The sequence below is a fragment of the Prunus mume genome, linkage group LG8 (assembly GCF_029339155.1).
Source record: "Prunus mume cultivar Tortuosa linkage group LG8, ASM2933915v1, whole genome shotgun sequence".
Taxonomy (NCBI): Eukaryota; Viridiplantae; Streptophyta; class Magnoliopsida; order Rosales; family Rosaceae; genus Prunus; species Prunus mume.
In genome coordinates this window covers 8,603,152-8,614,748 of record NC_142705.1, presented here as the reverse complement: position 1 = coordinate 8,614,748, position 11,597 = coordinate 8,603,152, and the positions used below count along the sequence as shown (strand labels likewise).

Below are 11,597 nucleotides of genomic sequence, written 5' to 3'. Positions count from 1 at the left end.
CAATAAATCTAAGCAGTACATTTTCTGCTGGCCGTTACTTTTTATTCCCTCGTCTTCAACCAGTCTTGTGAAATTGACCAAAAGTTGAATCCCCCTCTGGATCAATTTGTCCATTCATTTGTCCTGGAGCGAACAGTCTAGTCACTTGTCCATGCATGCCCCATTTACACACACGCATGCAACAAGCACAGTTTTGGCAGCCATTTTGAGTATGAAGATTGCAACTTTACAGTCAATGTTGTCATGGCTGCCTGAGTCCACTGTACTGCATGCAGTTGCTATTCTTCTTAATAAAAATGAGAAGACAGGTATAGATTAGACGGACTTTTAGCGCATGGATAGCCGTGATGGCGACGGTAGAGACGATCGCTCATGCGTCTTCTGGTAAATGCCAGCAATTGAGGAAGATAGAGCCATAAAAGAAAAGATGATCGTATTGCAAAATCTGATTCATATGGATAGAGACTTTCTGGGACCATTATTTTGGTCACAGAGCTGGCGCATTTCCCTTATTTGTCATAGAGCTGGCATTACTGCATGCAACTAAACAGTGACCTTGCTCAGCTGCCACTAAATCTTCCACATGGCCATTGGTAAAATGTGTAAAAACATCGGAATTTACTTGGTACGTGTAGTTTTCAGGTGATTGCATGATCCACCCTTATGTATCGAGAACGTTTTCATCATCACAACCCCCACCCCACCAAAAAAAAGCCTCTCTCTTTCAAGCTATAATTGATAGAAGGGTTAGGGGATCAGATGCTCTACCATAAAGCTTTCCTCTCTCAATCAATCCATTAGTTGGTCTTGGCAGAAGGGTAGTGCATAAAAGTGGTCCAATAAATGGACCACAGCTACAGTAGAGAAAAACTTAATCACGTAATGAGATTGAGATAGCTAAACTTCTGTAATAACTTCATGCAAATGTAATCTTAATTGAGTTGACTTTTAATGGCCTCTAATATATGCTTAAGCTAAATATATGAAGCTTAGTGAACTACAACAATCCAGAAGACATTTAATCAATCGGAGATTTGTAGTTTTTCCTACCTAGATCAGGTATCTATGTAAACCTAGCGAAAGTTGATTGACTTCCCAACTTGAATTAGGGCTAAATTTACACAAATAGAATTCTATAATTTTGCTTATTTAACATCTAGTAATGTTATGTTGCTAGATTGTCAATGTACGTAACAGGAAAATTGTATGAATTTTCACGCGAAATAAAATAATCCTCTCAATTCTTAAGATTTATACTCGATATCAATGATGTAAGTCTCGAGGTGATCTTTTAAATATTATGAATTATTTTAAGTTAAAATTTTCTTCTAAGAACAATTGAGCAAGATGAAGAAACTTTGTTTACCAAAGACTGAAAAGTACAGCTAGAATGAATCATATGAAATCAAACATGCCACACAGAAGCAACTTCATATTTGTTTCGGTAAAATGATTATTTAATTCTCGAAGCCCTTTCTAAAACCAAACATTCAAATTCAAATGCCCTGAAATTGTAACATTTAAAACTTGTATCAAATATTAAATTAAAAAAGAAAGAAAGAAGTGGAAAATGTCCAGTGAGAAGTGAGAACTGGTGTGAGTGACTGTCCCCCACCAGAGAGAGTGGTTGAGCCACTGAGCTCACATTAGATGGTGTATCCTCTTCGATCAGCCATGAGCCCTAGTCCCCAAAAATCTACAGCAAAGCCATTTGCCTTTGCGTAAAGAAACAAAGGCCCCAAAACCAATCAAGCCAAGACTAACAAATGTTGCCAAGGAAAAAGGGAGATTAATATATGACAAAAAAGTTTTTGTTTTTTTGGTTAAATAGTTTTCAAATGTTCATAACCATATTCGATATGATATTGTACCCAATGAGGACAAGGACCACTACTATACCTGATCGAGAACAAAATTTGGATCCATTTTTTAATTTTTTAATTTTTTATCCTATGGTTTTAGTACTACAAAATCAAAGCTTTCCTAACTAAGCCCCACAAAGAAGAAGTTGTTAGTTGCCACAAAAATGGATGTTGGTTTAGATGAGCTTTCTCGAATAGTCAATTTCTTATTTGGATCTTTCTTTTTATGATTTTTTTTTTTTTTTGGGGATTTTCACTCTATCTTTAAATAAAAATTCATTTGAAAAGTTACATGATCGTCAAATACAAATAATCAAATATACACATCAACTTATTAATCCGCTCATATTATAACACGTGTGTATATTCATTATGACGACAGAGAAAAGTTTCTCGTGAAATACATATGATATATGACATTCGTTTTCATCATGTATCTTCTTAAGTTGTGTTCTTTCTTGAAATAAATAAATAAATAGAATCAATTATCTACATATATACCATGGCAGTCGGTGAGTCCCAAGATGAAATCTAGAATTGAAATCTCACCAGTGAGTGGAGGAGAAGGGATTAGAGAAAGCTTATCTGCATGTGATGCTGCTTTTGCCCTTTTTTCCTCAGTCTGCATCAGTATCTTCAGCATTGTTTCCACTTTCTTTCTTGGCTTTCCGCGACCTCATCTCTATCTTTCACAATTACACTACGATGACTACATACATACCGATGAGCCCAAAATTTTATGGTGGGTCTTGGCCTCCCCTATATTTGGGACCGCTAAAAGAAGGGCCACCTAATTAGGACCAGCTCTTGAAATTCTTAATTTGTGCTACTACTTTAGGGTATAGAATTGTACCATATGTTGATCAATTTTCAACCCTAATATCATAAAGCTGCACACCATGTCATATACATACCATCCTGGTATCTGTTTGTGTGAGTTTTCCTCCTTTTTTTATTTTGGCGAAAAAATAATAATATTGTATTATAATATGTATCACATGTTACACCACCTTAAATAACAATCTAATTAATCATTCCTAGATGTTTAATTTAGACCCATTTTCCAAAAATAATAATAATTCTTTTCTTCTTGTTAGAGTGTAGGAATGAAAAGTAAAAAAGAAAAAAGAAAAAAGAAAAAAGAGGAATTAAATTGTTGAAGTAAATAATCTAGCGTTTGGTAGATTCTAATTAAAACTAGCTGCATGCACATTCGTAAACGTGTCATCATTGCGTTTTAATGAATGATTTGGCAGATGTTTAGACATTCCCACTCTAATTGAACATGACATGCCACCATATATGTGCTAAGGTCCGGTAAAAGCGAATGCCTATTGGGTCTCTTGCTAAATTATATATACAAGATAATTATGGGGCCCTACGGCCCCTACCTATACAACCAAATATTTTGGGAATAATATTAATGAAGAGATCATGGCCAATGTCTTTCTTTCGTTTACATTTATTTTAGTTGTTCATAGTTGACATATACACTTAAGAATTAGACTCTGTCTACACACAAAAAATCAAAGGAGATAAGGTTGGTGATGGTGAGGGTTGATGATTAGGAAGGTACAACTATTTCAGTGACATAGACTTACCATTCAACATGTCCTCCTGTTAAAAGAGATGGACAAATAGTCATAACTTCTTGTCGACTATGATTATAAAAGAGTGACGATTTTCACGCTCGCATTTTGTTTACTCAATTACCAAAATACAAAAATAACAGGGATGGAATTGCAATATTGCAAATCTGCCGCCCTAATAAAATAAACTAAGAACAGCGAAGGTTCCACCGCAGGCATCAAAATTAGAATGGTTAGGGAGGCTTGATCTATTTGTAAGTTATAAAAATGTTGGTTACATTACATGCATGAAAAGTGAAACATATTTAATGCTTTGATTAAGAAAATGATTCGTTAAATTGTGAGAAATTTCTTGAGACGAGTTTTGCTTTTCGCCCGACAAAAAAAGTTTACAGAATGATGCTGAATGAGTAGGTAGGTGGATCGATCGAGCTCAGCGCATGAGGCTGAGAGAGGCTCAGAGGCATGCTTGCTCGAACAGCCATGCACATGTATAAATGTAGATGAATTATGAAGTGCACGCTCACGTGCCTCTGCTAATAAAAAATGCTAGCAAATGAATCATTGAGGCCATGTACCTAATCTTGATTTTTCGATCATGTCCTATTATATATATCATGCATATGTTTATAATATTGTATATTTATAAAACTATATAATCTTTATAATATATGTCACAGTGCATCGGGAATGTCTCTCAAAGTCTACTTTTGATGCTATTCTTATGATGCCTTCAAAGAATGGATGGCTACTTTTGTGCTGTCTTTAATTTCTTGCAGTCCATCCAGTGAGAATGAATGGTTTATTGGTGGGTTCTGATTTTTTTTTTAAAGGCTTTTTACTGTTTTCCTTTTATGCTTCGGCTAGAATCTCAAATTTTCTTTTGAATTTGTAATTCGGTTAATGCGTTTATGTCACGGGAGCAAATTAACACACTGATCAAATTGCAAGTTCATAAGGGGAAGTTGAGATTTGAAGCAAAGCACAAAGGGGAAAACAATAAATAAACCTTTTGTTTATTTAGTTATTTCTAAACAAATGTTGTGATGCAATATGTTTTGAAGTGACTAATTGTTCTTATCAGTACTTATTAGCTAGATGTGGTCTTAATTGTAAATAATTACTATAAAGTTTGATTGATGCATTTCTATATTATAGCCCACATTTTAGTTCATGATATGTCATTTTCTTCCATAACCAAAGGTTTTTAATTGACTTATTATTCATAAAAATGTCCATCAATCACAATATGTTCCTTGTGCACATTGAATTGAAGCTTGCTTGAATTTGAAGCGAGGAACATTAATTTCATAACATTATTTGGATTGATCACGTATTTCTACTTGATTTTAGCAATTAATAAATTCATCATTGAAGTAGTTTGCGGAGTACGTTGATGGTTTATTTGGTCTCTTGTCTCTATGTTCCCGATGCCTCTAACAATAATTTGGGTTTAACCACATTGGATATATATTACAATAAGATGAAAAAGAGAGAGAAGAGTCATTATCACAATGTTGTTTGTTGCTGGATATGCTGTACGAATTCAAAAATTAAACTCATCCAACGACAATAAACATGGTGATAATGTTCGAAACTAACTAAAAGGTGATGAACAAAAATGTTCTTACAATTAAAATAGCGTGTGTGGGAGTACTTATCTATTTTGCATGAATAAATATGTAAAAAAGAACTCATTAAAATCTAAGTACTTCGCGCACATTAATTTTTAAGCATTTTTTTGGGGACAAATTAAAGTCATGAATGTGAATATCATGCATAGTAGTTGTTAACTAGTTATAAAAGTGCGACTATGTTGTTGACAGCCAAACTATCGCACTCTCAAACATTACAATTCACAGTGTATATATGATTATTTGAATAAAATAAAATATCTGTGATGACAAAGTAAATGAATTTTCTGCAAAATGAGGTGTGAAGATGTACTTTGTCTAGTATGATGGGGAAGTTAACAACTGGCTTTCTCCATCATTAATTACCACGTTTGCTTTTGCTTACTTCAAAAGGCATTTAGCTAAAGTCCATTTATTGTGCAATCAATAAATCTTTCAGTACATTAACAGATAAATAAATCTTTCGGTACCTAATGATCTGCTTCTCGTTATGAGTATTTTGGATTAAGAAATTGATGTTTATGGTCCCCCATACTTGGTAACTTGGCACTTACATTTGCAGATGAGGTTAAGTACTTTTTAGTTGTCATCACAAGTGCAGGACAACTTTCTCAAGTTATTCTGTCTAAGATTTACACGGAGGGCTCTCTTGTGTATGAAAATCGATTATGAGATTGTCAATTTGGACCATGCATTTGTTGAGACTTATTGTCATTAACTTGATGAACTCACTTGATAGTAAATATGTGTATGAAAATCTGTTGCGAGACTCTCGATTTAGATCAAACATCATTCAGTATTATACTATTACCTTGTTGAACCTACCCATTATTGTAATTACCTTGTTGAATTTACATAACAGTAAATACGCGTGTATGAAAATTGGTTGCGAGACTGTGAATTTGAACCATACATCATTAAAAATCATTAGTTTTACCTTATTGAACCTATACAATATTGTAAATATCAGATTTTTATGTTTAAAAATGTTTGCTCCCATATATTCTACCTCCAAATTGCAACATGCCCTTTTATAATCATAATTATTCTAAAATGATATGGTAAATGAAAGGAAATATAATTCATAAACATCCTAATAGGAGACAGGTTTTGAAAGACAACAGGACTGCCTTGGGAGATTCATTCATACAATTAGTTGTAAATTGTAAATTAATTAAATAAAACCAATGTTAAAGAATTAAGTGCAGAGAATCCAAAGAGAGAAGATGCAAAAAGGAACGCCCAATAATAAAAGAGAAAAAAAAAGGTAAAAAGAAGATTGGTTGGTCTTGAATTATGATAAGTAGTAGAAGGAATCAAAAGAGGGAATGTGAGTGCTGTGTGTGTGCATGTTAATTCATAATGAGAGAATTGGGTTGTCACACACAAAAGGGCTAAAAGTTGCAACTTGCACCCCTCAATCACATTCCTGTTTCTCTTGCCAGGTCACACTCTCTCTCTCTCTCTCCCTCTCTCTCTCGGGTGGAGCACAGTCACACCAAGTAGTAAGTACAAGAAGAAGAAGCACTAAAGTTTTGAAGGAGTGGGAGAGAGAGGGTGTGTTTTTAGTGCATGTCTCAATCTCTCTCTAACTTTCATGTTTGTTAGTTTAAAGAAAGATTGAACAAATAATAATTAGTAGCTAATAATATATACATTGTTGCAATTAAAACTTTGGCTTGGCCTTGGCCTTGATTGTTGTTTGCAATATAATAATAGCAGAAACGCACTGCACAGTTGGGTTCTTTGTCCATCTGCTACGCTTTTCTTGGATGACGCTTCAAGCTCGAAACCTCGTCGTTTTCTGCTTCCTTCTGAGCTCCTGTAGGACTTTTGCTGCTTTCTTTCACTTCACTCTGTTTGAGATATAAACAACAACAACAAAGCCAGCCATTTCTCTTTCTGGGTCTTCCACATTTCAACTTTCCCGCTCTCTAAACTATATGAAATAAAATCTCTCTCTCTCTCTCTCTCTCTCTCTCTCAGTGAAGGGTGGGTTGCCTTGGTCTCGTCTTTTTACTTCTTTGACCATTGATTTTTTTTTTTTTTAAATTCTTTTTCCAAGGCCTTGTTTTCTTGAACTCATTCTCATATACAACTATGGTATTGATTTGTTCTCTGTTCTTCTTTTCAGGATGCATTAAATTTGCATCAAAGTGAAAAGAGATGAATAGCAGAGTACGCACTAATCTTCAGAGCATGAAAGCTGCTCTAAATAATGATAAAGTGAGTTGTTTCTTTCTTTCTTTTTTGCAAGTCCTGCTCTTTCTTTAAAGCTGAGAGGTCTTATCAGTGACAAATTCCGAGATAAGTGTGTTGGTTTCTCAAGAAAAAGAAGAAGAAAAAAGGAGATTGAGGTTCTATCTTCTAGAGCTTGAAAATGGATTTTTGTCTATGGGCAAATAGGAAATCTGAAATGGGTTTTCAAATTTACTTGTAAAAGAAAGGCTTTTAATTTATGAACTATGCCATTTTGCATTTATTTTCATACGTATAGGACATTAAATATTCTTTACTTCCAAACTATGTTCTTTCCAATTATGTTAATCTCCTACTGGAAGTGTGAAAAGTGAGGCACTTTTGATCCAAATCCAAATTGGGTTCTTTCTTTAACTTCTCTCAAGAAAAGAATAGTTTTTGTTTCTTTTTTCTCAGACACAATGATCCCTTTTTAGTTTATAACATTGTTATTTTGATGTTGAATTTACAAAGAGGGAGAAGAAGATGGAGACTCAGAAGAACAGAATAATGGGTACAGAGAGAACGTCAATCAATCGGCGTAGATCAAACAGAGAAAGAAAAATGGCCTTGCTACAAGAAGTACTCTTCCACTTGCTACTGCACATGTCAAGTAGTTTTAGATTTTTGTAAAAAAAAAAATTGGATTTTTTGTTGTTGTTTTCTATATTCGTTGACTTATTGGTGTCCTTTGAAATTTACAGGTTGATAAACTGAAGAAGAAGCTCAGACATGAAGAAAATGTCCACAGAGCATTGGAAAGGGCTTTTACAAGACCATTAGGAGCTTTACCTCGTCTTCCTCCTTATCTCCCCCCACATGTTAGTACAATTTACCATTTTTGTTTAATTCTCTCTCTCTCACATTGAATAGAAGAGAAACCCCAGATGAAGCCTTTGCCAAACATTAAAAATTGATGAATAATGTACTTCAGTTTGTTGTGATATAGAGTGATGTGAACTGGGATACTATTTGTTTCAGACATTAGAACTTCTGGCTGAAGTAGCTGTTTTAGAAGAGGAGGTTGTTCGGCTTGAGGAACAGGTTGTTAATTTTAGACAAGGTCTTTATCAGCAAGCTGTCTATCTATCCACCAAGAGGAATGTGGAAACTTTGAATGATTCAAGTGAGCAGACCCCAATTAGAAGTGCTAAACATCAGAGATCAAAATCTTTGTCACATAATGAGTTCATATCAGCAACATCAGCCTCCAGGCTTCAACCTTCTCTTTGTCGAAGTGTTTCTAGCAGAAGGCTACTGTCTACTGATATTGTCTCTGATCGAACGACCGGGAATTGTTCTAGTAGGCAAGTCAGTGGAAAACAAATTCCCAGGAAACCCAATTGTTTGTCACCTCTTTCAGAAGATGGGAAAGGAAAAGAAAATCGATTGTGTTCTAATGCGGCTAGGGATAAGCAATCTCCCGACAAGAAAACTACCAAAGCTGTAACCCCAGTGAAAAAGCTTCCCAGAAAACATGAATCCATGGTCAAGTGTTTGGACCCTTTGAAGTTAGAGGTATGCCAATGCCACTGAAAGTTTTCACATAGATTCAGTTTGTGACATTTTGTGGTTGTTATTTATTTGTGCCTTTGAATTTGTTCAGCTAGAGTGCAGATTAGTAGACCAGGAAAGAGCACATGAGAGTTCATCTGGTTCTTCAGATGATAAGGTATCGGAAGCCGATAACACTCCTAATAAGGTGTCCGAGGATATTGTAAAGTGTTTGTCTAGCATTTTTGTGAGGATGAGCAGTTTGAAGGACAAAATAGAGGAATTGGAGACTTCTAGATCAACATTATCTGCTCATGCAGCAAATGGAGAGACAGGGTTTCCAGATCCTTATGGCATTTGCTTAGAATTCAGAAACATAGACGTTGGTCCCTATAAAAATCTCCGGTCAATTGATATTGGTTCAATTGATCTCAACAGAACAACAAGCGCATTGATTCTGATGCACAGATTAAAGTGAGTTTTTAGTCTGTCTGTTCTTGGTCTTCTCTTGACAATTCTGCTTGAGATTGGATTCAATTTCTCCTTTTGAAAATATCCAGGTTCCTACTTGGAAAGCTTTCCTCTGTGAACCTAGAGGGTCTTAACCATCAGCAGAAGCTTGCATTTTGGATTAACACGTATAATTCCTGCATGATGAAGGTAATAAGATGTCTCTCTATCAAGAAATTGAAAATCAAAGAATAAAGAAGTAGAATGTCCCAACTGCAAGTTTATCAAAAAAAATTCCAAGACTTCGGGACATTGTATTTTTGAAAATCAGAGTTTGCCTTTACCTGGTAAGCTAAATCAAATTCAACATTCTCAAAACAGTTTTTATAATGTTGCAGGCATTTTTAGAGCATGGCATACCTGAGACTCCTGAAATGGTTGTAGCACTAATGCAAAAGGTAAGATCAATCCATCATTTATGTCTGCCGAGCACATTGGCATGCATGCACACATGAACACATATTACAGATGAAATTTTTGTACTCCATTATGTAATGTTCTGTTTTTGTTATTAGTGTCAATTCACAGAAATTCATTTTGTATATTGAATTTTGCTCTCTTTGCATCAGGCAATGATAGATGTCGGGGGACACTCCCTGAACGCAATTACAATTGAGCATTTCATTTTGAGATTGCCTTATCACTTAAAATTTGTAAGTATGTTCACCCTAAACTTGATTATGCTCTTAGGCAAGAGTTCACTGACGTTTTCTTGAGTGACTTGAGTTATTGTGTATGGCATGCCAATTAAGTTTCGCATTTGTTTCTTTTGTGTTACACAGACGTGTCCAAAGGCTGCAAAGAATGATGAGATGAAAGCTCGCAGCATATTTGGATTGGAGTGGTCTGAACCCTTGGTAACCTTTGCACTTTCCTGCGGAAGCTGGTCCTCCCCCGCTGTAAGCTAGTTTCAAATTTCTCTTGTAGTCTAAATTATTAAGCCAAAGTTCGAATCTTGGTCATCATGATAAAACATTAAATCCAAGGATGACAATCTAATATCCCAAATTTTCAATTATATATGTATTTCTATGGATTTGCTGGTACTGATTTGAATTTCTTTTTGTCAAACGAAGGTGAGAGTGTACTCTGCAGCTCATGTTGAAGAAGAGTTGGAAGCAGCAAAAAGGGACTATATACAGGCAGCTGTTGGGATTTCAAGGACAAACAAGTTGATAATCCCCAAGCTGTTGGATTGGTATCTGCTTGACTTTGCAAAGGATTTAGAATCATTGGTTGATTGGATTTGCATGCAGCTACCTAATGAGCTCAGGAATGAGGCTGTTAAAAGCCTTGAAAGAAGGGGAAGAGAGCCCTTTTCACAGTTGGTGCAAATAATGCCATACAACTTCAGCTTCAGACTGCTCTTACAGTGATGACACATTTTTATTTCAATTTATTTTACTTTTGCCCCATTCTTTAGTATGCATAGTTTTTGTGGAACACTGCTTTTGGTGGTGGGTTTGTATATTGATATAGTAAACAAGATGAAAGTGCATATAACCTAAGCACATGGTTTTTGCCTGTTCATTAAAATTGGGTTTGAGGAAGAGAGCAATTCTTTATGTTATGTGCCTTTTCTTTCAAGATAGTGAGGTGAAACTATCGATTAATTCATGATCAAGCTTAGAAAATTTGAAGATGATAAATTGGTGCTAACAAAGTTAGTTCGATTTTAGACGATCCCACATAACCAACAAGCGATAGTCTAAACTACGTGAGAGGGTACACACACAACTATGATGTCGTGGGAATTCGAACATGAGGCTTTTAGTATAAGTCCAGGCCCTTTCACTGGGCTAGACCTTGTTGGCACCAACCCGTGTCTTCTAGCTTCCTCTTCAATACAATCATTTTTGCATCTCTAATGTAATTTGTGGGTGAAAATAATCCCAGCAGACAAAGGCCCTGGATTCTTTGGCAGTGTCGAGCAACAAAATATTAGCAAACCATGACCACTGACAAAGAGGCCATCTTGGCTCTGACTTTGATCGAGGCATACAAAAAAGTACTTGCGCGACAACGCGTTTCACCTTCCAAAGGAGTAAAGAAAAGTAGGAAGACAACGGGATTAACTAGGCAGAGATTTCCTAGGTTGACTGCTTTTGGGTTTACCCTTTGGGCTTTGAGAAACATGAAACAGGCGGTTGGGTAACGAATGTGGCCCATCAAATCAAACTTTAACGGACCCTTTAACATTATGTAATCTAGAATGCATTGCTAGCGTAAGTAAACAAACATGCACTGTGATATGTTGATGTAAATAGATC

The 11,597-nt window shown here is 35.5% G+C and overlaps 1 protein-coding gene across 4 annotated transcripts; it reads left to right on the top strand.

The window, feature by feature from the left end:
* The first annotated feature begins 6,640 nt into the window (after positions 1-6,640).
* LOC103339936 (ternary complex factor MIP1 leucine-zipper protein (Protein of unknown function, DUF547)) lies at positions 6,641-10,863 on the top strand. Of its 4 annotated transcripts, none has more exons than XM_008243295.3 (11): positions 6,641-7,077; positions 7,220-7,311; positions 7,798-7,905; positions 8,028-8,144; positions 8,305-8,841; positions 8,930-9,291; positions 9,378-9,477; positions 9,666-9,725; positions 9,897-9,980; positions 10,110-10,226; positions 10,404-10,863. In XM_008243295.3, exons 2-11 carry the CDS (start codon positions 7,252-7,254, stop codon positions 10,701-10,703), a joined length of 1,845 nt encoding a protein of 614 aa, XP_008241517.2. In that variant the 5' UTR covers positions 6,641-7,077; positions 7,220-7,251; the 3' UTR covers positions 10,704-10,863. The 4 variants fall into 4 exon arrangements, with proteins under 4 accessions (XP_008241517.2, XP_088899006.1, XP_008241518.2 ...); XM_008243296.3 differs by having other exon boundaries at positions 6,770-6,909; XM_089042880.1 differs by lacking the exon at positions 10,404-10,863 and having other exon boundaries at positions 10,110-10,235.
* The last annotated feature ends 734 nt before the right edge of the window (positions 10,864-11,597 follow it).

Excerpts from the sequence above, each read along its gene's own strand:
- LOC103339936 (XM_008243295.3), top strand. The coding sequence starts at position 7,252 with ATGAATAGCAGAGTACGCACTAATCTTCAGAGCATGAAAGCTGCTCTA. Across the intron at positions 7,312-7,797 it reads CTGCTCTAAATAATGATAAA|AGGGAGAAGAAGATGGAGAC; the intron begins GTGAGTTGTTTC and ends GAATTTACAAAG. Across the intron at positions 7,906-8,027 it reads AAATGGCCTTGCTACAAGAA|GTTGATAAACTGAAGAAGAA; the intron begins GTACTCTTCCAC and ends TGAAATTTACAG.